This window comes from Ochlerotatus camptorhynchus, unplaced genomic scaffold (genome assembly GCF_037179485.1).
Source record: "Ochlerotatus camptorhynchus isolate MF236.1 unplaced genomic scaffold, CSIRO-AGI_Acam_v1.1 ptg000284l, whole genome shotgun sequence".
NCBI classification, from domain to species: Eukaryota; Metazoa; Arthropoda; class Insecta; order Diptera; family Culicidae; genus Ochlerotatus; species Ochlerotatus camptorhynchus.
Genome location: NW_027040773.1, coordinates 170,972 through 197,579, shown reverse-complemented (window position 1 = coordinate 197,579; position 26,608 = coordinate 170,972). Strand labels below are relative to the sequence as shown.

The window sequence follows — 26,608 nt, the reverse complement described above, 5'->3', positions numbered from 1 at the left end:
AGGGTTTTAGCTTCAATTTAATTATATTTTTACCACTGAGAAAAACCAATCTAGCAAGGTTTTCTTGAAATGAAACAAACGCACTAAAAAATGCTGCTGATTTCGAGTTGCCGATGAAAGCACAAGCTGTTTAAGACGCAACTCAAATAGAAAGATTGCCGAATAAAAAGATGCTGCCCACAATAGTCGCTCTCACTTGAGAAGATTGGAGCTTTGTAAAAGCGTTTCAAAACAGTTTTTGACAATTCTTTCGAGTGAAATTGTTAGAGCAGCTGGCAGCAAACGATTGTAAACATACCAACACTGTATATGTGTGCGTTCCTTAGAGAAAAAGGCTATAGAAAGATGCTCGCTGCTTAGGTTGACGAGAATACGTAAATTCCCTTATTACATCCCAGAGGAGGCACTTCAATCATTCATCAAATCTTATAAACTCAGAAAATTCCACACATTTTTATTGACGAATTTCCATGTGAAATTCCACTTGATTTTCATGTGACCACATGTAAACAGAATCCACTCAGAAGTACACATGAAATTTATGTGTCAAATGAATAGTATGTGTGGTCACACATAGCTTCTATGTGTACACATATTAAGTATGTGTCCGACACATAGATATCATTTGTTGATCACATTGCAAAAAATCATGTGTGGGACACATGAAAACAATCTTTGAAATTTTCTTAGTGTAGGTAATTTTTCAGGCAACAAAAATAAACAAATGCAGTAAAAGCAGCGTAATGTCAGTTCATGCACTATATTAATGATAATTTTGTCCATTTTGGCAAGTAATATTACACCATATTTTTGACACGATTGAAGTGCATCCACTTTGGTGTGATATCAAAGTGCATGCTTTAAATTCCTTAAACAATTCGTTAAACCAATTTATCGCTTTTCCACCCTGGTTAATTATTAATTCTGGCTTTCTTCCTAATGTTATTGAGCATGATGACGGGAGCTTTATCAATCATTTGAATGGGATAGCTTGAACTTTGTTTCTAAAAAAATCTTCTTCTTCTTCTTCTTCTTCTTATCCGCATTTCAAGCTAATTGCATATCGCATATTAGCTTATTGCGTGCTCTCAACTTAGTATTCTAGATGCACTTCCACAGTTATTAATTGAGAGCTTTCGATGCCTGTACCATTTTTGCATTGGTATAATTGTGTGGCAAGTCCAATCATACTTCTATGACCAGGGAAGTCGAGAAATTTTCCACCCAAAAAATTCCTAGACCGGACCGGGAATCGAACCCAACCACCTCCAGCATGGTCTTGCTTTGTTTGCTTCTGGAACCCTGGATACATTATTTATAAACATGTTGTATTTTTATACAAAATCATACACATATGCCGAAGTTAGCGTTAGCGTTGTTATGATATACTTCGTAGATTGGATACTAGCGACACTCACGTCTCTTCTGAAATTCTCAGTTAGACTACTTTCAGGAATAATGCTGAGGAGTAAACATTGGTTCCAATCTAAACAAGAGTAACAGAAGCATGACTGTCGCTATTCCCGGCCACGCCCATCTTTACCATAACTAGGGATAGGGAAGGAAATGTTGATGTAGTACTTACTTAACGAGAGGCCACCGAATTAGCGACACCCTCATAAGTGCTACGGAGTTGGAGGGTTGGGTAGGGTATTCGGATAGGATTCACCTCAAGTTGGCGATGCAACCAAAAGTATGTATTGTTTATTTGTTGTTTATTTAATCTCTCGATAGCCGGCTATCGAAAGAACATATTAATTTTGTTTAGTGATAATGAATGTTAAGAGTCATGACGGAGAACTTGGGATTAAACCCATGATTTTCTGCTCAGTAAGCAAAAACGATCCCTCCAGGGTCATCGAGCATCTCAGAACCATAACGCTTCGCGACAATACAGGACTACGTTTTCGCTTGATATGCAAATAGTTTCTGAGGTTAATGTTCAATATCAAATATACAAATGATGGACGATTTATTGTGCTGTGGAAGAGCTTGGGGTTAAATCCATGATTTTCTGCTCAGTAAGCAAAATCGATCCCTCGAGGGTCATCGAGCATCTTATAATCCACAGCGCTTCGCGTCAAACTACGAATATATGGATAAACTATCTATTATTGAATAACTAATATTTACGATAATTAAATGAAATAAATAAAATATAAACTACAAACAAAACGTGACTGCTAAAATCTCAAAAAGATATTCTGACAAATATATTTCACGCCACCAGGAATCTCAAAACTATAAGACGTTATAATGATACTCTGCACATGTTAGACACAAGAAGAGGCCAAAAAGCAAGCGTCCGACACACACAACCAGTAAAATCCACTTGCAGTCACAATCAACGATTCTACGAATCGTGAGCGCTCACGAATCATAAAACCGCTGACTGCGACACTCTGAAAGCGAAATTGACAGGCTCTATGCGTCAAACACCCGCCCTCCAATCTTCTCCCGCATCCAACAGCACAAATCTCCATTACAACATCTAACGAATTCAAAACTCCGAAAATCACTCATCTATAGCAAGTGAGTGGAAGCAACCTTACATGCAACCATTCTTCATGATACACTTTTTCTGCCTATCTTTCTATTAGGCCTGTGGACATGCGTTAGCTTCGAAACTTCTAACCAAACTGGGTAAATTTTCAGATCACAAAAAAAAACTTGAAAAAAACTTTCAAAGGTAATTACTACAAGTAAAATAAATATTGATTATTTTACGCAAAAACGAGCAAGTAATATTAAATCTCTTGTATCATATGCTAATGCAAATTGACTGTAATAAAAATATATGCTTAAATAAAATAAAATAATAATAAAATTATATGCAAAATTTACAAGAAGGTCATTACTTTATTGGTGAGAAGTTTTTAATAAGCCCTCTCAGCCGATTGCATCAAGGAAGTTCTATTAACAACCAAGAATTAATCGTTTTAGGCATACTGAAGCATTAAGAAGGTGATATGTGTCACTATAGGAAATCATCATCGTTGCAAATGTAAAGAAATTAAACATAACCCTTTGCTTCAGTACCGTCAACCTCCATGTCCATGGGGAGGGCATCATAAACATATGCCGAAGTATGACCGAAAATTCAGTTTCGGTTAAACAATGATCGACCTAGTAATCCATACGGTATAATCAGTGATGTGGTTATGGATAGCCGCGGGTAGTCAATGACTACTTAGCTCCAAACCAGAAAAAAGTTTACAAAATAGGAAAACTACAGCAATCTAATATAAAAAAATGATTTACACACGTTTCAATGAGACCAACATCTCAGCTGAAATGTTAAACTTAAAAATACTTTGCACTTAATTCAGTTACCTTCAAACACTTGCGCCCCCATTAACAAGATCGAGAAACAATTTAAAAAATGTTTAATTTGAAGTAACAAGCGCCTCTAAGACTGATGCAAAATTTGAAATGTTTGCTCCACAGTGCTCAAACGGTTCCAAATTGATTGAATCCGAAAATTTGAACTCATTTAGTGAAAAACTAACTTGGCACAAACCATTTGAAGTTTATATGGGAATTACTATGGAGAAACCATAATTTCGGTTCATATCTATCTCAAAATTCACCAGTTCACTCTACTTTAGAAAATAATAGCTAAGCTTGTTGAAAAATTTTTAAGCTACAACAATTTTTGGATCAAACGTAAGGAACAAAAATGATTAATGATTCAAGTCACTTATGTCTTATGATTATGCTCACTCAACTGTTCAGCAGGCAACATTGGTGTTTATGGCGCGTAGAATAGAGGACAAAAATCATGGCTACTATGTCACACTGCAGAATACAGTGCTGCCCACAATACAGTTGCTTAATCTTGCCATAAGATTATCAATCTCTTAAACAATTAATAACTATTTATATTGACGTTTGGCTGAAAAACGATTTTCTGCAAAGTTGTAGCTGATAAAAATTCCCATAAGAATAGCAATAAAATTCGTTAACAGTATAATATGTAAAAAGGTTAGAAGACAATGAACAAAAAGTTTTGTTTCCCATAGTAATTTCCATATAAACTTCAAAAGGTTTGTGCCAAGTCAGTTTATTATCAAATGAGTTTAAACTGTCGAAGACTAATCAGGACCCGATTTGAAACCGTTTGAATACTGTGGAGCGAAAATTTCAAATTTTGCATCGGTCTAATATACATGTTCAGGTGAATATTGAAAAATTGGTAAATTTGAAATTGCAAACGCCCCTGGTAGACAAGTTCAGGGAAAAATTATCAAAATCGTAAATGTTTAAATGGCTAGTGCCTCTGATATGTTAAGGGAAACATAAAAAAAAATAAATGGCTGCGCCCTTGATAAACATGTCAAGGAAACAATTAATCAAAAATGGTATATTCCCCCTGATCGGGGAAAAATTTAAAAAATCTTAAATAGTACCACTAAACTGTTAAAAAGTTTATCCGATTGAAGTTAACCACGAACGGTTCAAATCCGTATTGGCGGACAAAAGTTTGTGCTACTTAGTGTTGAAAGATAGAAATTTTGACATAATAATGCTTTCAAAATTCTTTCAGCTATGGGAGAGATGTTTGGAAACAAAAAAAAAATCTTGAAATCTCTTCGGAAAGTACTGAATTACTTGAGAATAGTTCTGAACCACTTCGAAAAGTACTGAATCGCTTCATTACAGTTTGCAATCACTAAGGACAGTTCTGAATCACTTAAGAACATAACTAATTAATTTCGGAAAGTCATTAATCACTGCCGAAAAGTTCGGCCTCACTTCGAAAACATTGAATCACTCCAGTTCGGCATTACTTCGATAAGGACTGACTCACTTCATAAAAGTTCGGAATCACTTCAGAAATCACTGAATAGCTTATGAAAAGTTCGAAATCACTTCAGAAAGTACTGAATCACTTCAGAAAAGTTTGGCCTCACTTCGGAAAGTTCTAAATCACTTCAGAAATGTTTTCAATCACTTCGGAGAATACTGAATCACTTTAGAAAGCTTAAGAGTCACTGCACAAAGTAATGAATAACTTCGGAAAAGATCGGTAACTCTTCAGAACCATTCGAAATCACTTTGGAAAGTACTTAATCACTGTCCACTTTGGGTAAAGAGCTAGAAATCTTGCTAATAAAGCCTTAAAAAAGTGGCCGGAGACGAACCAGCCAAGGGTTGAAAGTCTCCTTAATAAAGACATAAAAAAGCCTTAAAAATAAAAAAAAATAAAACAAACTTCGGCAATAATAGAATCACTTAGGAATGCACTGAATCACTTCAGGAATGTTCGGAACCACTTCAGAAGTACTAATCGTTTCAAAAAATTTATAATCACTTCGGAAAGTACTAAATCATTTCAGGAATGTTTGGAATCACTCCGAAAAGTACTGAATCATTCAGTACTCAATCACCCGTGAATGTGTTAAATTGTGTGGATTGCTGTAACACTTTTAGCAGTAATGCCAAAATTGTGGTTACTCACACGATCTTTTGGGAACGCTGAACCTGGCACTGAAACAGTACACGTATTGCTTATTAAGGTTTCCAACTGGTTGTTATTTCAAAGATTTGACTAGCGACAATTGCGTTATTGACACGCACACATGCTCGAGGAGTTTGGCATTCCACTTGCAGTCCGCATCGTGCTCTCTGCCGTGCGGATCTATTTGCTTTTTGCTGAAGGAAGTGTTACTGCTACCTAAAGCTACAACAAATTTAAACAGCACTTTTCAGTGCTCAACCTGTAAAATTTCTACATTGTTCATTTCTTATTCCTCTTCGATCCTTGTTTGGACCCTACCCGAGGTAATCCTTCTTGGATATCGATTTGGAAAATTCCTCTTCGATTCTTCAGATTCTTATAGTAATCTGCTTGGAAGTCGATTTGGATAAAAATTTACTGCCACCATGGCGCCTAAGCGCAAAAAAAAGGGCAAACTCTTGATCCCCCTTATGATGAAATTAATTTGAGCAACCAAGTTGATTTGCTCATGGATGATGAGAATGATCCATCATCCAAGAAAAATTCTAGTAAACTTTCCCGGCTTAATGTTTAGAAGGAAAAGATTCCCCCTATTGTGATAACCACTTCCGATTTCCATGGAACTTTTGAACTTCGTGAAACTTAAGTTTTCACTACAAATTGGACGTCGGGGTGAATGCCGTGTATTGGCTGAAACCTTGGACGGATTTAAATGTCTTCTCAAGTATCTTACTGAGAAGCAGCACAATTTTTTTCTTACCACACCAAAACTGAACGTGTGTTCAAGATTGTCATGAAAGGACTGCCCAGTGGTGAATCCCTGGATCAGATTAAAGATGAACTGGCAACGTTACTTGGAGTTGTGCCACTCCAAGTAATCAAAATGAAAATGAAATCCCGTCCTGGCGATTTGCGCAACGGGATTTCTAATGATTTTTATTTAGTTCACTTCAAGTCTAGTGAACTAAACAACCTTAAGGCCTTAGAAAAAGCTAGCCTTATGCTCCATGTCCGAGTGAAGTGGGAACACTTCAGGAAGACTGGAGGAAATTTCCAAAACCTTACCCAGTGCCGTAAAGGACGACTGTCCTGTGAAGGAAGATCCTAAGAAATTTAAATGTTCAAATCCAATTTTTGGGAATGTAAGAATAGCAAAGCGATCCTTCCATCTCGTTCTAAGCGAAAGGTAGGAAACGCTCCACGTTTCCGACCAGGCACAAATTCCTCTGCTGTTAACAACGGTCAGCGAGGAAGAAATTCTACATTCATACCCGTAGGTACAAATATCACCCCTGCTTCAAATTTTTCATCTGTACCTACCCCCTCGCTGCTAACAATGTTTAGCGAGTTAATGGAGCTACCTATGCTGCTATTGCAGCGGGTAGAAATCAAAATACTAACCAACGTTATTCTAATGGAAATTTTGCCAATTTTGACTTAGGAAGCATTACTGCCCTTAAAATGGAATTTTTACAGAAATCATTAATTGAAATGATTACTGATAAATGCTTTAAACTAACTCCACGTTTGCTGCTATTCAAGCTGGAGTAAAATTTGCGAACAATATTGCCATGACTTTGAAATTCAGCAATGGATTTTAAATCATTACATGTTTTAAATTGGAATGCTCAATCTCTTAAAGATAATGAAGACGAGCTATTTAACTTTTTGAGAGTTCATAACTTGCATATTGCCGTTATAACTGAAACGTTCCTTAAACCTGACCACAAGGTTAAGAGGGACGCAAATTATTTTATTTATAAAAATGATCGTCTTGATGGAGCCTGTGGTGGCGTTGCCATCATTGTTCATAGACGAATCAAACATAAAATTCTTCAGAGTTGTTTGGAAATGCTAACATGAAGCTTTAGTGTGATAATTTATTAGCTAGAGAATGATCTTTAAAAGAGGATAGACTTAAAGCAACAATCAATACGAAACTAACGATTTTAAATTGGCTCACTACTTGACTAGCCTATTGGTCCCAAGCAAATCGATTACGTACCCCATTCTAGTCCAAATTCTAGTACTACACTATGTTTGTTTTGATTCGCTATGAAAGTTTGACAGATAATATGAGGGGTTAGTGGGACCGAAGATAGTACCAGAGCTGAGCCAAAAAGTTGAGCAAGTTTTTTCGGAACCTACCAGTCTTAGAGTTACCTCTATGCTTGTAGTATGTCTGTTGACTTACATACTTCAAGTCTCCACGTACATCGTACGGGTTAGGCAAAAGATGTGCGTTTGACTTTAAAACTGTCGCATTAATGGCCCTTCGCTCATTTTCAACTTCTATTCAATTTTCATAGTGCCGTACTCTAACAGAACTATCCTCCTACCCTCTTCTAAAGATCATTCTCTGAAGCAAGAGCTGCCTCAGTACCAAAATGCGAGGTTAAATTCGATTCAATTATAATAGACGATGATCTTCAGCTCTTGATCCGTCTTAAAAATGTCCGTAGGAGACAATTTCAAAGAACACGCGATCCTGCCATGAAAGTTATCTGGCGAGATTTGCAAAAACAAATTAAAAAGCGATTCTCTGCCCTGAGGAACAAAACTTTTGAAAATAATATTTCTAAATTAGATCCGAGTTCCAAACCCTTTTGGAAACTCACAAAAATATTGAAAAATCCTCAAAAGCCAAATCCAGCGCTTAAAGAAGGTGGTAAAATTTTGATCACAAATTTGGAAAAAGCTCAGAAACTTGCTAAGCAATTCGAGAGTTCCCATAATTTCAGTTTGGGTCTTACTAGTCCTATTGAGAATCAGGTTGCTCGGGATTTTCGGAATATTTTCTCTCGGGAAAATATTTTTGATGATTCCTGGGGGACTGATTTGGACGAAGTAAGGTCTATAACTAAAAAGATTCAAAATATGAAAGCTCCAGGCGATGATGGAATTTTCTATATCCTCATCAAAAAACTCCCAGAGAGTACCTTGTCTTTCTTGGTAAAATTATTTAACAGATGTTTCCATTTGGCATACTTTCCTGATAAATGGAAAAATGCAAAAGTTGTTCCAATTTTGAAGCCGGATAAAAATCCAGCTGAAGCTTCTAGCTACCGTCCAATAAGTTTGCTTTCTTCAGTAAGTAAACTTTTTGAAAAGATTATTTTGAATAAAATGATGCTTCACATCAATACGAATCTCAATTTTTGCAGATGAGCAGTTTGGATTTTGCCATGGGCATTCAACTACTCATCAACTTTTAAGAGTTACAAATTTAATTCGTTCAAACAAATCTGAAGACCACTCAACTGGAGTTGCTCTTCTAAAGGGTGTCCACGATGAAATTGCCACACTATGAAATTGCTCTAACTTTTTAACCGTTGGGTAGAATTTAATGAAAATTTGGGTGGATTTAGTTCATAGTGCATTATTTACATCCTGCAAGTTTTAAAGTCCTGTGATCAAAACTCGCGGAAATGTGTGGTAGTCGATTAGATTTGGAATTTTGATTATTTACCTGCAGAGTTCTGTCAGTTAAATAATTTTGAACTAATTTCATAATATTAAGTGGAAAATTAAACTTTTTCAATTTAGCAATCAAACCTTCATGCCAAACACTGTCCAATGCTTTTTCTATGATAGAGCAGGAGTTTCGCAGGGTAGCATTCTTGGGCCTATATTGTATAACATTTTCACTTCGGACCTCCCTAATTTGCCTCAGGTTTGCCACAAATCTTTGTTCGCTGATGACACATTTTTGGTATTTTCGCTAAAGGAAGAAGTTTTCGTGTTATTTGCAGCAGACTGCAGAAAAGTTTAGATATTTTCTTTTCTTATTTACAAAAATGGAAGATTTCTCCCAACGCTTCCAAAACTCAACTTATAATATTTCCACATAAGCCTAGAACTTCCTTTTTGAAACCTAGTAGTAGTCACATAGTCACTATGAACGGAGTTCCAATTTCCTGGTCAAACCAAGTGAAATATCTTGGATTAATACTTGACCAAAAATTAACTTTTATAGATCACATTGAGGGCATTCAAGCCAAATGTAACAAATATATAAAATGTTTGTATCCTCTTATAAACAGGAAATCCAAACTTTGCCTGACGAATAAATTTCTAATATTTAAACAAGTTTTTAGACCGGCCATGCTTTACGCTGTGCCAATATGGTCTAGTTGCTGCACTACCAGGAAAAAAACACTTCAAAGGATTCAGAACAAAGTTCTGAAAATGATTTTGAAGTTGCCTCCCTGGTTCAGTACTACCGAGGTACATAGAATTTCGAATGTTGAGACTTTAGAACAAATGTCTTTGCCTGAAATGATAATTTCAGGCAAAAATCGTTGTAATCCTCAATTGCAACGATTAATTCCCTTTATACTTAGATAAGATTTAGTTTTAGTTTTTAGTTTAAAGATATCCATTGTTATACTGACATGCAGGTTAAAAAACCTGTTTAAAATACTGAATTGCCAAGACATGAACAATGTAAAAACACTTAGATATATATTATAACAATTAAGGCTGGTACGTTACTGCAGTAACTGGAGCACCTAGGTTTCAAATGAAATGTAATTTATTTTTAATTTGGAACAAATAAAGAGTTAAAAAAAAGGCGGAACAACCAAACGTAAACAATTGTTTTTAACACTAATTCCTCGAAAATCAAAGCACATCCAAACAATCTAGCACCATCATCTGATAGAGCAAACTTCCTTTATCGAATGTCAATTTTAGTTTACGTGGTAGTGTTTTGATTATCGAGAATTATTTGTTTAAAACCATTGCTTACTTTGGGTTGTTCAGCCTATTTCAATTGTTGGTCCAGAAAGATTTCCGAGCTACCATGCGTGCAGCGAGAGTAGCGAATTGAATGAATGAACATGTTAAAAGGCAACAGGAGAATACGAAAACACCACCAAGGGATGATCCATCTCGTACATTCTAAGTCAGAAATATAATTTCATTTATCCACTCATAAAGCACTTAGCGGAAAAAACGATCAAAGATTTTTGGGACTGAGTTTGAAAAACATCAATCCCTCAAAATGTTACGTTCTCTGGGAATGGGTCCATTGAATGTATTGTTGTGTTGTTGTGCATCATAATATTGAATGGAAGAACATGGAAGAACCGTGCATCAATCAAAGGCCGTGCGCAGTCCGCATCGTGCTCTCTTGCCGTGCGGATCTATTTGCTTTTTGCTTAAGGAAGTGTTACTACTACCTAAAGCTACAACAAATTTAAACAGCACTTTTCAGTGCTCAACCTGTAAAAATTTTCTACCTTGTTCAACTCCTCTTATTCCTCTTCGATCCTTGTTTGGACCCTACCCGAGGTAATCCTTCTTGGATATCGATTTGGAAAATTCCTCTTCGATCCTTCAGATTCTTATAGTAATCTGCTTGGAAGTCGATTTGGATAAAAAATTTACTGCCGCCATGGCGCCTAAACGCAAAAGAAAGGGGCAAACTCTTGACCCCCCTTCTGATGAAATTAATTTGAGTAATCAATTTGATTTGCTCACGGATGATGAGAATGATCCATCATCCAAGAAAAATTCTAGTAAACTTTCCCGGCTTAATGCCAAGAAGGAAAAGATTCCCCCTATTGTGATAACCACTACCGATTTCCATGCTCTTCGCATGGAACTTTTGAATTTCGTGAAAGTTAAGTTTTCACTACAAATTGGACGTCGGGGTGAATGCCGTGTATTGGCTGAAACCTTGGACGGATTTAAATGTCTTCTCAAGTATCTTACTGAGAAGAAGCACAAATTTTTTACTTACGACACCAAAACTGAACGTGTGTTCAAGGTTGTCATGAAAGGACTGCCCAGTGGTGAATCCCTGGATCAGATCAAAGATGAACTGGCAAAATTACTTGGAGTTGTGCCACTCCAAGTAATCAAAATGAAAATGAAATCCCGTCCTGGCGATTCGCGCAACGGGATTTCTAATGATTTTTATTTAGTTCACTTCAAGTCTAGTGAACTAAACAACCTTAAGGCCTTAGAAAAAGCTAGCCTTATGCTCCATGTCCGAGTGAAGTGGGAACACTTCAGGAAGACTGGAGGAAATTTTCAAAACCTCACTCAGTGCCGTAAGTGCCAGGGATGGGGTCACGGAACTAAAAATTGCTACATGCCAGCTAAATGCATGAATTGTGGTGATTCCTCTCACGCAAAGGACGACTGTCCTGTGAAGGAAGATCCTAAGAAATTTAAATGTTCAAATTGTGGTGAAAACCACAAATCCAATTTTTGGGAATGTAAGACTCGCAAAGCGATCCTACAATCTCGTTCTAACCGACAGGTAGGAAACGCTCCACGTTTCCGACCAGGTATAAATTCCTCTGCTGTTAACAACGGTCAGCGAGGAACAAATTCTAGATTCGTACCCGTAGGTACAAATATCACCCCTGCTTCAAATGTTTCATCTGTACCTACTCCCCTCGCTGCTAACAATGTTCAGCGAGTTAATGGAGCTACCTATGCTGCGTTCTAACGGAAATTTTGACAATTTTGACTTAGGAAGCATTACTGCTCCTAAAATGGAATTTTTACAGAATTCATTAATTGACATGATTTCTGATATGCTTAAATCTAACTCCATGTTTGATGCTATTCAAACTGGAGTAAAATTTGCTAATAATATTGTCATGACTTTAAAATTCAGTAATGGATTTTAAAGCATTAAACATTTTAAATTGGAATGCTCGATCTCTTAAAGATAATGAAGACGAGCTATTTAATTTTTTGAGAGTTCATAACGTGCATATTGCCGTTATAACTGAAACGTTCCTTAAACCTGACCATAAGGTTAAGAAGGACGCAAATTACTTGATTTATAGAAATGATCGTCTTGATGGACCCTGTGGTGGCGTTGCCATCATTATTCATAGACAAATCAAGCATAAAATTCTTTCTTTATTTGAAACCAAAGTTTTTGAAACTTTGGGAGTTTCTGTTGAAACAAAATTTGGACAACTTACGTTTATAGCTGCCTATTTGTCATTCCAATGCGTAGGCCAGCAAAAGAATTTTCTCAAGGGTGACCTCCAGAAACTTACCCGCCATAGGTCTAAATTCTTCATTATTGGTGATTTTAATGCAAAACACCGCTCATGGAATAATGCTCAAAGCAATTCCAATGGTAATATTCTGTTTGATGATTGTTCTGCAGGTTATTACACTATTCAATATCCAAACAGCCCAACATGCTTTTCTTCTGCAAGAAATCCCTCAACTATTGATTTGGTCTTAACTGATTCATGTCATCTTTGTAGCCAATTGGTTACCCATGCTGACTTCGGTTCTGATCACCTTCCAGTAACTTTTGAAATATCCCAAGAAATAATTTCTAATCCCAACAGCTTTACTTTCAATTACCATAGGGCTGATTGGGAGCAATATCGAACATTTATGGAATATAACTTCGATCCAAACATTCCTTTGCAAACCAAAGATGAAATTAATTATGCTCTTGAATCTCTGACTACTTCTATAGTTGAAGCAAGAGCTGCCTCAGTACCAAAATGCGAGGTTAAATTCGATTCAATTATAATAGACGATGATCTTCAGCTCTTGATCCGTCTTAAAAATGTCCGTAGGAGACAATTTCAAAGAACACGCGATCCTGCCATGAAAGTTATCTGGCGGGATTTGCAAAAACAAATTAAAAAGCGATTCTCTGCCCTGAGGAACAAAACTTTTGAAAATAATGTTTCTAAATTAGACCCGAGTTCCAAACCCTTTTGGAAACTCACAAAAATTTTGAAAAAACCTCAAAAGCCAATTCCAGCGCTTAAAGAAGGTGGTAAAATTTTGATCACAAATTTGGAAAAAGCTCAGAAACTTGCTAAGCAATTCGAGAGTTCCCATAATTTCAGTTTGGGTCTTACTAGTCCTATTGAGAATCAGGTTGCTCGGGATTTTCGGAATATTTTCTCTCGGGAAAATATTTTTGATGATTCCTGGGGGACTGATTTGGACGAAGTAAGGTCTATAACTAAAAAGTATCAAAATATGAAAGCTCCAGGTGATGATGGAATTTTCTATATCCTCATCAAAAAACTCCCAGAGAGTACCTTGTCTTTCCTGGTAAAATTATTTAACAGATGTTTCCATTTGGCATACTTTCCTAATAAATGGAAAAATGCAAAAGTTGTTCCAATTTTGAAGCCGGATAAAAATCCAGCTGAAGCTTCTAGCTACCGTCCAATAAGTTTGCTTTCTTCAATAAGTAAACTTTTTGAAAAAATAATTTTGAATAGAATGATGCTTCACATCAATACGAACTCAATTTTTGCAGATGAGCAGTTTGGATTTCGCCATGAGCTACCAATTTAATTCGTTCAAACAAATCTGAAGGCCACTCAACTGGAGTTGCTCTTCTAGACATAGAAAAAGCATTCGACAGTGTTTGGCATGAAGGTTTGATTGCTAAATTGAAAAAGTTTAATTTTCCACTTTACATTATGAAATTAGTTCAAAATTATTTAACTGACAGAACTCTGCAGGTAAATTATCAAAATTCCAAATCTAATCGACTACCTGTTAGAGCAGGAGTTCCTCAGGGTAGCATTCTTGGGCCTATATTGTATAACATTTTCACTTCGGACCTCCCTGATTTGCCTCAGGGTTGCCACAAATCTTTGTTCGCTGATGACACAGGCATTTCCGCTAAAGGAAGAAGTCTTCGTGTTATTTGCAGCAGACTTCAGAAAAGTTTAGATATTTTCTCTTCTTATTTACAAAAATGGAAGATTTCTCCCAACGCTTCCAAAACTCAACTTATAATATTTCCACATAAGCCTAGAACTTCCTTTTTGAAACCTAGTAGTAGTCACATAGTCACTATGAACGGAGTTCCAATTTCCTGGTCAAACCAAGTGAAATATCTTGGATTAATACTTGACCATAAATTAACTTTTAAAGATCACATTGAGGGCATTCAAGCCAAATGTAACAAATATATAAAATGTTTGTATCCTCTTATAAACAGGAAATCCAAACTTTGCCTGACGAATAAATTTCTAATATTTAAACAAGTTTTTAGACCGGCCATGCTTTACGCTGTGCCAATATGGTCTAGTTGTTGCACTACCAGGAAAAAAGCACTTCAAAGGATTCAGAACAAAATTCTGAAAATGATTTTGAAGTTGCCTCCCTGGTACAGTACTACCGAAGTACATAGAATTTCGAATGTTGAGACTTTAGCACAAATGTCCAACAAAATAATTAATAATTTCCGGCAAAAATCGTTACAATCCTCAATTGCAACGATTAATTCCCTTTATACTTAGATAAGATTTAGTTTTAGTTATTTAGTTTTAAGCTATCAATTGTTATACTGACATGCAGGTTTAAAAAACCTGTTTAAAATACTGAATTGCCAAGACAGGAACAATGTAAAAACACTTAGATATATATCATAACAATTAAGGCTGGTAAGTTACTGTAGTAACTGGAGCACCTAGGTTAAAAATGAAATGTAATTTATTTTGAATTTGGAACAAATAAAGAGTTAAAAAAAAAAAAAAAAAGGCCGTGCGTGCTCTCTCCGAAAGCATAACGAAGCTCACCGTTTCACCGAGTCCATCCCGAAGCTCAAAATGTTTGGTGAGCGGAGCCGATGTAAATCTCTTCATATGTGAGGGATGAAATAGCTCACGATAAATGAGCATCTATACGGCATAATCTGAGTTCGAGGAGTTTAGGCAAGCCTGGTACTCATATGGCCGTCAGAATGGTTCATCGGTTGCGAAGTGAAGTATTTCTGAAAGTGATGTGTTATATTTCTCAATATTTTGATGTTGGTACCTTCTGTGCACTTATTCCTTATGATGCAAGCAATAAGTGCTCCGAAGACATCAAAACGATTTGACGGAAACGTGCACTTTTATCACACTTTTTGCATTTTTGGGACAGTCCAGTTTCAGATGCAATCAGCAATAATATAGGCTGTCTTGTAATCAGCACTCATACATCTCTTAGACATTTCTTATTGTAAACCCTACCGCCATCTGTCGTATATACTGTGATGGGCAATACACTCAACATATGGCCTGTAGTATGTAAACGTTAAACGCAAGGGAATTTATTGTGTGCGCCACAAGTGGAGGTACTACCAACTAAAAAACATTTAAATTGACCGTTAAAAGCGATTTCGATGAACATTTTAAGAGGATTCTGTGACGCTACCCCGAATGCCATAACCCCGAACGCCGTTACCCCGAATGTCCTACTACCCCGAATGGCCATTACCCCGAATACCCTACTACCCCGAATGGCTATAGCTCCGAAATTAAGACAAATGGAAGAACAGCATGTGATCAAAAGATGGGTAAATTTTTTAGAAGAAAATTTTCTTTTGTAGTTTAAACTGAACACAAATGATAAAAAATAACAATTTAAAATTGATTCATGCAAATCAGTGATGCAAAAGTTCACTATGATTCGCGAGCTTTTTCCTAGGTTAAATCTCTATTGAAAGTATGCCAGTTGGGCAGGAATGACAGTAAGGCTTGAGCGTCAGTTTAGCTATTTATCAAATGTTGTAGTGAATGTGTGAATCTGGAAGAGATTTAGTATAACCAAATGTATTTTATACCAAATGAAAATTCTATAACATTCCCTAGAATATCATTCCCCAGAAAAGCATTCCCCTGAATGTACCATTCTCCAGAAAAGTATGCCATGTATTATTGACTATTTTAGTTTATTATACTCACTCCAGGAATCTCCTTTCGCGTATATAAAAAGATGAGAAAAACTTCTTAATGGGTCAAGGAGTTTGAGGAGACCTTAATTAATGGTTTTCCCTTCTTTGAAAATATACGAAAAGGAAATAATTATTTTTATTTGGATATACGATAAAGAAGGGAATGTTCCCTTCTTTGATCATATATAAAAGAGAACATCATTAATTCGATAAATATATAATAAAGAAGGGAATATTCCTTTCTTTGAAAATGTAACAAAAGAAAACAATTAATTCTTTGGATATACGATAAAGAAGGGAATATTGAATATATAAAAGAGAACATCAGTAATTTTATGGATAAACGATAAAGAAGTGAATATATCTTTCTTTGAATCAATGTTGCTGATTGATGAGCCAAGCCGCGATTTGAAACCGAGAATAATCTCCACGGGAGAGAACTACAAACCAAAACTGTCTCTGTTCATCAGTCACCTACCGCTTCAAGAGAAGAGCGAAAGAGTGCCCTTTACGTTTACGCCTTTATCCGTTCATTCTATGAAATGCACAAATCCAAGCCGATACCGAGGAAACTCGGGTGAGTGCCGCTCGAGTTTCAGGTGGCTTGTATCACTGATTGACTGAGTCAATGGTTGAGCAAGATTTTACTGGTTATTATGTACGGATACGGAGACACGGCAAAGAGTTGACTTAAAATGATCTTTATTTCTTGTGTTTGTGTGGTTTACATTTATGAATTTTTTCAAGTGACACAGATGCGTCTTTTCAACTTTAGTTCATTTGAGATATTAATTATTATTTACAGTTACTAGTCCTATCAGGCCTATTTTAAAGTATGACCACCTTGGTGGGATTGGTTTGATTTGAATTGGAAAAAGGAGACTACTTATAACTACTATTTACAACTACAACTAACCTACAACTACTATATGCACCTAACCTACTATATACAAGTTGCTTATCAAAGCATGTTCTGATAAATTACATTTTTCTGCAAATTTAGTCTTAATTTCGTTAATTCTTGACTCTATTTTGGCAATTCCTGCCTCTTCGTGTAAATTTGTTATTCTAGTGTCGAAAGGACGATCAAGAACCATCCTCAGCACTCTATTTTGTGCGACCTGAATTTTGTTCCTGTGAGTCTGTGCACATGATTCCCACACCGGAGCTGCGTAGAGGATCGCAGGTGCTATGATTTGTTTGTAGACGGCCAGTTTGTTTACCCTTGAGAGGCGAGATCTGCGGCAAATCAGCGGATACAGACACCTAACCAAGGCAGAACACTTGACTACTGTTTTCTCTACATGCGAACGGAAGAGGAGCTTTTCATCAAACAACATCCCGAGATAGGTTACTTCGGCGGACCACTCAACCCTTGTGCCATCCATGATTACAGTACAAGATGGAGCCGGTTTCAGTTTGGGCGATTGCCGATGGAGGAACATTATCGCTTGTGTTTTGGAGGCATTGATTTTGATTTTCCACATGGTGGCATAATCAGCAAAGGCGTTAAGGCATCGTTGAAGTTTGTTCGTTATTTCGCGAGGCATCCTTCCTTTGACGGCTATTGCGGTATCATCTGCGAACAGGAAAAACACGCAACCGTCACCGAGGGGAGGAATGTCGGAAGTGCAAATGCTGTAAAGCAAGGGGCCCAGCAGACTGCCTTGCGGGACTCCTGCTGGGATGGAAAACGTGTCTGAAAGACAACCATTCAACGATACCTTAAACGACCTTTGCTGAAGGTAGTTTCGGGTGATTTTAACCAGATGTAATGGGAAGTTGAAGTTACAAAGCTTGTACACAAGTCCGTCATGCCAAACATTGTCAAACGCCTTTTCAACGTCTAACAAGGCCATGGCTGTGGACTTGGATACAGCTTTGTTACTTCGGATGTTATTCATCACCCGTACTAGCTGATGATTGGTAGAGTGCCCCTTTCTGAATCCAAACTGTTCCGGAAGGAGAATGTTGCTTTCCTCCACAAACTTGAGCAAACGATTGAGAATGAGTTTCTCGAACAATTTGCTCAGCGCTGAAAGGAGGCTGATTGGTCTGTAGCTTGAAGACAATGTTGGATCCTTACCGGGTTTGCGGATTGGTATGATTTTTGCTACTTTCCAGATGTTTGGAAAGTAGTGCAGTTCCAAACATCTGTTGAAGATAGCGGTTAGAAGAGACTGCACTTTCATGCTGAGTCTCTTCAAGATCAAGTTGAATATGCCGTCAAACCCGGGGGCCTTCATGTTCTTGGTGCATTTCAGCGCTGAGCAAATTTGTTGTACTGTAATCATATCCACCGGAGGCACGACACAAGGGGAGGCATCTAGGTTTTGAACGCATTGCGCAACCTGATCTTCGAGCGGACTTTGGATAGACGAGCCAAGCAAATGCGATGAAGCGACATGCTCACCGATCGCATTTGCTTTCTCCTGTGGGGTGATTAAAAGCCGATCGTCATCATTTTCGACTCTGAGAGGTGGAACGGGTTTGGGATGAGTTTTCAGCACCTTGGCTACCTTCCAGAATGGACGGGAGCGGTCATCCAGATTCTGGACAACACGCCCGAAACTTTCATTTCGGAGTGAGTCCATTCTGGAAGCAATCTGCCTGTTCAGATCGGCCATTTCACGTTTCCTCGCTAGATCTCCAGTCCTCTGAAACTGGCGTCTACGCACATTTCTCAAGCGAATCAGTAATTGGGTGTGGGAATCAATGGAAACAAACTTACCCCTCACAGGAACTTGTCGAACACACGTCTCGTCAGCCACGGATATGGCCTGGTGGAGCCCTTCCAGTGCCCGGTCGATGTCCTCTACGGTGTCAAGTGGCGGATTTTCATCGATGTTTCTGTCGACCACATGCCCAAACTGCACCCAGTTGACATGATGGTAGTCTTTGCGCAGGCTTTGAGCAGGTTCCACGTGGGTGCCGACTTCAGCCACCACCGGTTGATGGTCGGAACTGAGATCGTTGATCGCCATCGGTTTGGATAGTCCAATGTTCGATAGAAAAAAGTCCAACGTGGAAGGGTTTCCCGCCGGAGAGATGAATGTCGGTTCATCAGGGAATTTCACTGTATACAGCCCATGCTGCGAGTGGTCGAAGAGCAGACGTCCGTTCTGATTCCGCTGATAGTTCCGCCATGCTTCGTGGCGGGCATTTAAATCGCCCCCAATGACGAATCGTGAGCTCGTGCGAGTGATGGTGGTCAGATCATGCTTGAATTGGATGCCTAATCCATTACTGGCAGCACACTGACGAGGGCAGTATACGGCGACGAACCGGACGTTTCCGGTTGGTGATTCCACCTCGACACTAAGGGCCTCGATGATAGAAGTGCGAATATGCGGCAGCGTGCAGAACTTGATTCCTTTCTTGATGATGATCGCAACACCACCCCCCCTGGAGTCAATACGATCAAGCCGGACAATGTGGTGATCAGGCAACCAAAAGCTGTCACCGGATTTAAGATGGGTCTCTGTTAGGAGGCCCACGTCGATACTATGCTTGCGGAGGAAGTCAGCAAGCTCGAGTCTTTTTGCTCTTACAGAGCATGCGTTCCATGTGACGACAGTTATCGGTTTAGACACCATACTGAATAATAAACTTACCGAGCACTTGGATCTGTTCGGGCTTGCTGCGGCACTGGCGAAGAGCGCTGGTCATGTCGACGAAAATCTTCATCAGCTCATCCGCAGAGAAGAGATCGGGATTGGCGTTTTGTGCTGGTGGTTGTCTCCAGAATCCAGGGGGGGATGGAGAGCTTTGTCCAGCTGAGGCACCAGACGTTTCTTGGCGGGGGCCGGATTGCACCCGTGGATTTGCTTGATCGTGTTGCGTAGCAGGAAGAGGCGGGAAATCCTCCAGTCTGAATGCCGGCGTATTTTCCTTCTTTCGTCCTGGTTGATTTCTTGTGGACGCCTGCTTTCGGATCCGTTTGAAATCTTCGCGTTTGGGGCACTGTTTGTCGGACCCTTGATGAGCGCCATTACAGTTGGCGCATTTGGCCGCTTCCGACTCGTCGACAACACACTCGGAGGAGATATGGTTTTGGGCGCATTTTCCACAGCGCGGCTTGATGAAGCAGTTTCGGGTGCCGTGCCCGAAATTCAGGCAACGTTGACACTGGGTGACGTCGTGACGGCCGCCACGGTATGGCTCCCATCGGACAATGATGGAATTGATGGAGCGGATAGCCTTCAACGCATTGAGCGTCACCGTTCCCTTCTGGAAATGCACCAGGAAAAGACAATCTGGATACCTTTTGACGTTCTCGTCCCTCCTTGTCATCCGGAAGACGGCAGTTGGGGCCAGCTTGTAGCGGTTCTTGATTTCCGCTTCAATCAGCTTCGGGTCAAAATTCGGTAGACCCCTGATGACGACCTTGAATGGTTTCTCGCCGGGAATGTCGTGGGTGAAAAATTCCACCTTGGTAGTCCTCAGGTGGGCAACGACCAAGTCATACTCCGCTTTCGTGCGGAGCATAACCTTGGTGCCGACTCTGCCCAACTTGAATTCGGCTTTAACGCCCAGCGAAGCCAGATCTGCGATGAGATCGTTAAGATGGGCATTTTTTACTACCAACGGAGGTAGCTTTACTTTTGCCGTGCTTGTGTCGGCAACGTCACCGAAATCTCCGACATCACTACCGTTTGCCGCAGTAGCATCGCCGCGAGAAATCGTGCAATCGGACTGGCTCCGATTCTTCTTCCTCTTCTTGCTGCGCTTTCCTTTTGCAGCTGGCTGGGTATGCTCATCGATGGGAAGAACAGCAAACCTGTTCGATGTGGACACACCGGAGCTACCTTCACCGGCGTCCTGGTCCTTCACCGGGCTTCGCGAGCGATGCTTCCCCATTTCGGGGCACACACACACGCACGACAAACCACGAAAGAAAGAGCGCGAACACTAACTCACAAAAATACTTTCCGAACAACTCACGAGAGCGAGCTCAAACCGAACTAAACTGCTTGACGTTCAAGCAGAGAATTTATGAGGTCAAAGACACGGCAAAGAGAGAGAAAGAGATTTTTTTATCTCCTGCCTGCCGCGGTCCGCGTTCTGTTTCATTGGTGAAGCTTATTGTTTTTATTCTTACTGATGTAGATTTTGCTGTCTTCACCCACTAAGCAATGCTCACCTAAATTTTGCTGCGGGGAGGCGAAATATTTTGCAACAAATGGACGGTTTCGCGCTAACGAGGCATCTTGAGGGCAGTGAGGGAAAGATGGACACTTTCTGTTTTAATCCAAAAATAGTGTCGCATAAAATTAAATGTACTAAATATAGTGCTACAAAGTGCACTAAAGTGCTTTGTTTTTAATTTATTAAATGTTGCCCACATGTAGAGTTTATAGTTACCGGAAATTGTTTAGAGATTGTTTTTGGATTTATAAACAATAATAATTAAATAGGGGCTTTTCATTAACTGCATAGACTGTTTTGAGGGCTCTACACAGTTTAATGTTTTAGTGTATATTTTTATTGAAAATTGTATGAGCTGTGGACATTTGCCATATCTCTTGTCCGATAGATAACTACAGTAGTCTGGGGGCAAATTGATCACCGGGGTGAAATTGATCACTATGGGATGTGTTTTTGGTTAGCATATTTTTGGTGGTAGATATAAAGACAATTCTGATAGCATTTCATCGTGAGACTCCAATAACTGCTGTGACGAGTTTTTCAAAACAAACATGTTTTTCTGCATAAATTTCAGATTTATTGAAAAGATGTTAAAAATCATCAAATTTCATCACTCAAACAAGTAGTTCTAGTACAATAGAGATTGATGCCATTAACTTGAATGCGGTATTGTTTGTTAAAGAAAACTGTCTATGAATCAGAGTTATGAAAAAAAAGTATGACAAAGTATTAAAAATATTGAGAAATCAACGACCTCGTGTATCATTTATTTATATTTTATTTCGTTATGGTTATTTTGCGGCAATAAAAATAGGCTGGATTTTGCATTTCGTACGAAAAAAAGACTGTCTGCTTTTTTATGTATTGTTGTGTTGGTTTTCCGAAAATAGAATTTTTTTTATAATAATTGAACATCATAAAATATTAATGTTGAAATTCCCATATACGTTTTTCTCCAATTTTTGTACTAAGGCACCGTTATAATTGATTAATTCGAACATCAAGATCGAACAATACTTGCATACTTTATTAAACTGGTTGGTTTAAAGTCTACTTCATGAAATTTAACCTTACATAGACCAAGAATGCCACTCCTACATTAATAACAAGTTTAAAAAAATCGTGCATCCGGCATAACTTTGGAATTTCAATCTCCGAAAGTTTGTTTAAAAATAGTTTTCATTTCGGTGGCACTCTTGTTCCATCTGGCCCTATATTCCCCGCCCCTATGTAATAATAAATAACGAAAAATCATCCTTTCCCCACATACCTTACATAATTTGTAATGCAAATCACAATAGATTATTTGATATTTCTTTTTCAGTTTTAAAAATAATTGTTTCTGTACTTACCCAAATGAACAATTTAAACATTCTCATTCTCATCCATGCATTGTGTGTTTATTTAAAAAATGGGGCGACCCCGACGATACTGAATTTATTTTCAGGTTCACAGTCGCCCCTTTGCATGCTTTCTAATAAGTTGTTTTATTTCCATTGCCCCTTTATCAACGTACCCAGGTATAACTGCTTCACCGAACAGGTAGACTCACTCTGACTCAATTTGTCTCTATCAACACACTCTGACTCAGACCTCGAGTTAGATGCATGGTGAATCAGAACGACTAAGCTCAATGACTGAGAGAAAGAATGTCTGGTTAGATGAACACATTCTCAGCATTTGTCTGTTCTCCCGCTGAGTTGAGTCGGAATATTTTTGTTATTGCCTCTATCCTATTCGTAGTGAGAGCCTGGTTGGAAAATGAACATTGTGAGTTGTATCTCTCAAATACTGGTACTGAGTTTTCATTGATGCGAAAATTTGCAACATTGCTTTGAATATATAAAAGAGAAAATAAGTAATTCTTTGGATGTATGATAAAGCAGGGAATATTCCCTTAGTCAATACATGGCATACTTTTCTGGGGAATGGTTCATTCTGGGGAATGGTGCATTCTGGGAAATGGAATTCTAGGGAATGGTTTTCTGGGGAATGATTTTCGGAGGAATGGTTTTCTGGGGAATGTTTTTGAATCCAAATGACCATTATGCCAAAGGACCATTATGCTACGTTATGTTAAGCCAAGTGGATTTATGCCAAAGGCGTTCCCATATTAATTGTTAAACCGGCCCTGATTGGATGATCTTCTGTAAAATGTTTTCTTAGTATCGTATTGACTAACTCCGATATCAACATCAAACCAGTTTGACGTTCAAAAAAAAAAAACAACGTCGAACACTTGGACTTTTTGACTGGAATCACCCTGTTGTTAATTAATACATAGGTTTAACTTTTTGTTCTATTTACAATATAGTACCAGTGTTTAACCAACAAAAGACAATTAGTAAAATAAACAGCTTTTGGAAATGAATTCGGGGTAATGGCCATTCGGGGTAATGGTCATTCGGGGTAGAGTATAATTTGGGGTAACGGTGTTCGGGGTAGTGTCACATAATCTTTAAGAGTGTTATGTCTGCTTGTATGTGATCATACCTTCACTATCGCAACTTCGGGTAATCCGCGAAAGTACTTGCATTCTTCTCAGGCACTTTTGATCTAAATGCAATCGCTCTTTCATACTCGAAATGTGCCACGACCAAATTGGCACAACGACGCCCTATACGCTCTCTGACCGAAGCGCAGGGCCAAATGGCATATTCTTCAATAGAGCAAAACCCAATAATTAAAAAGAGTTTAAAACACTTCGTATATTTACACTTGCATTATTCCGAAATCATAGTTACATCTAATACATGTAGCTCTCTAAACAGATTCTGACTAAATGTGTATGTATAATTTACATACTCACAACTGACATTAAAAAATAAACAATTTCTAAAAACATGTCAAGGTTGCAGTAAAAAATCTAGCAACTAGCGCGAGTTTTTCTTTATCTAAATTTACCATCAATCGCCCGTCAATGAATGCTACGTGCAAATATTAGAGGGCGAAGAAATCGTTCGGATTGTTCTGTTGTTACACTGTCAAATGAAATCACTAGCACTAATATTCGATTCGAATTGTTCGTTTATAATTCTCACTTCTCACTTCTCGATATGCAAATGCCGTCACACGATTAAGTATCCTCGATGTACTGGTTCTGTTTGAAATACTTCCTAGGATCCTGCAAAAACTTGTCCAGCAGTTTATCACAGTTTGAATTGCTCGGCAGCGTCAGCGAATCCTCCACCGTTCGGATGAAGTTGGCGTGGATGTCCGTGCGGAAGGCGTACTCTTCAATCGTTGTATAAATTAGGTTAAAAATTGGTTGAACGAACGAGTGGAAATAGCCACGATTTCCATGGATAATCTTGACGCCATCCGGTGCGTCGCAAACGCTCATGTACATGCAATGATCAGCCCGGTAGTTCCAATCGCATGGAAATACGTACAACCTATCCGGGTGGTAGTGAAAGAGAATGTTGACGATGTCCTGATCCCCCCATACCAGCTTCAAGCGGTATTCCTTGTAGATAGGCATAATGTGCTCCTCCCACTTGAACTCCCTCATCCGGGTGAGATTCATTAGCATGACACCGGAATTCACTCCCAGATCGCCGTAGTAAGGATGCCTGGCGAACCGATTGTACCAACCGGCATTTTTGTCCTCATGTTCCGGAGCCATTCCGGCAAACTGAGATGCATTGAAGCTACGAAACATTGACCACAGTTCCTGCACCGGAGACAGGAATATCGTGTCCGAATCGACGTATAATACTGAATCAATGTGCGTTAAAAGGGACGGCAAGAAAAGCCTTTGCGCGGCACAAGGCTTGAACAACTTTTTCCATTCGTGTTTGTTCGCTTCCGGGAATGTGAGGGAATGTATTTCGTACGTGAAGATATTGTCGTTAATTTCCTGCCAGTCGTCCAACTTTTCTACAAAATTTTGCTTCAACTGTTCCTCAGCTACAACGATGAATTTAAGCGGCGCTTGATTTCGATTGAACATAATAGCCGATTTAATCATATTCAGCGCTTCATTGTGCCGCTCGCCACAGGCCACCACCACTATCGCTATCTCAGTTCCGTTGACCAAGGAGCGATGACTAAAACAAATGTTAAATCATATTAGCGTTCCCAACCAATACCGATTTTCCTTACCTCTTCCTACCCAAGCTAAACCCGCTGAAACTTGAGTTTGTTCCCAAGCTAAGCCCGTTGAACAATCCATTGTTTACACGCAGGATGTAGTACCAAATCAGAAAGAAGGAAGTCAACACCAACACCGCCAGCAATCTGTGGACTCTCATGATTTTGTACTGGATGGATAGATTGCGATCCCAACGGTTGCTGTCGATTTAGCTCCGGATTGGTAAATTTTTAACATCCTTAAACGGGATAGAATGGAATCAATTGAAGTGGAATTTAGAACGAGTAAAAAAAACTAAACCTGGTCCTTACCATAATTGCACACTGGTTCCTTTGAGTATGGCACGAAGAGATAACCGTTCTGAGTTATCAAACTGGCGTAAGCTTGGAATTGAATCACTATTTCCTCCGCTGTAGAGTCGTACAATTGAATAAAAAACCTTATGCGCGATAAAAGGGGTAAAGGCTTATGCAAATTTGTCCGAAAATATTACCAACTTTCTCGATTTAGGTGCCACAAAACTCGTTTTCTCGCATCGAAATCGCCCATCGGTCGCGTCTGTCAACAGAGGATATTTTGACAGTTTTTGTGCACAGTAAAAAAAAATGCGTAATAAAAAAACTTATCGAAGTCTGGGTGGGGGTGCTTACGTTTCATGAAGCATCAACTTTGGTCCCCATCCACCTTGTGGCGTGTTTTGTGTTTTACATGGCTGCCCGCGAGATCGGAATATCAATGCGAATCACCCTAATAAAAAAATACCATACCCGAAGGATAACCCGAATAATTGAAATATTATACAAATGGTTCGGATGATACCCTGAACACGTCGTTAAGCAAAATAAGCATACAAATTTAATTAGGGCATTGACGTCTAAAAAAAAGTTAAATATTTAAATAAATATTGAAGTTCATTTTAATAAGATCAGTTGATGCGCGTTCAATATTTAAATTACTATTAAACGCAGGCGCAAGTAAATCCGAACTGAGTTGCTCAGAAAAACATACGGGTTATTACCCGCATAAACAATAACCATATGAAGAGCCTCGTGAAGAGCCTAACCACAAATTCGGGATATCATCCCAACTTTATGCGGTATGGTCGTACCATCTATGATATCGTTAGTTTATGGTATCCGTTTATTAGGGTATACATTATCTGAAAGAGCTTCGTTTTCTAAACACAATGATATTTTATCGATCTCACACAGAAAAAAAGTTGTTG

The 26,608-nt window shown here is 38.7% G+C and overlaps 1 protein-coding gene across 1 annotated transcript; it reads right to left on the bottom strand.

Annotated features, from left to right (window-relative positions):
- Positions 1–24,007: 24,007 nt before the first annotated feature.
- On the bottom strand, positions 24,008–25,910 carry shams (glucoside xylosyltransferase 1 shams). Its single transcript, XM_065228285.1, has 3 exons — positions 25,695–25,910; positions 25,395–25,621; positions 24,008–25,339 (listed from the first exon to the last, which is right to left on the bottom strand). Exons 2-3 carry the CDS (start codon positions 25,541–25,543, stop codon positions 24,367–24,369), a joined length of 1,122 nt encoding a protein of 373 aa, XP_065084357.1. The 5' UTR covers positions 25,544–25,621; positions 25,695–25,910; the 3' UTR covers positions 24,008–24,366.
- Between the last annotated feature and the right edge of the window lie 698 nt (positions 25,911–26,608).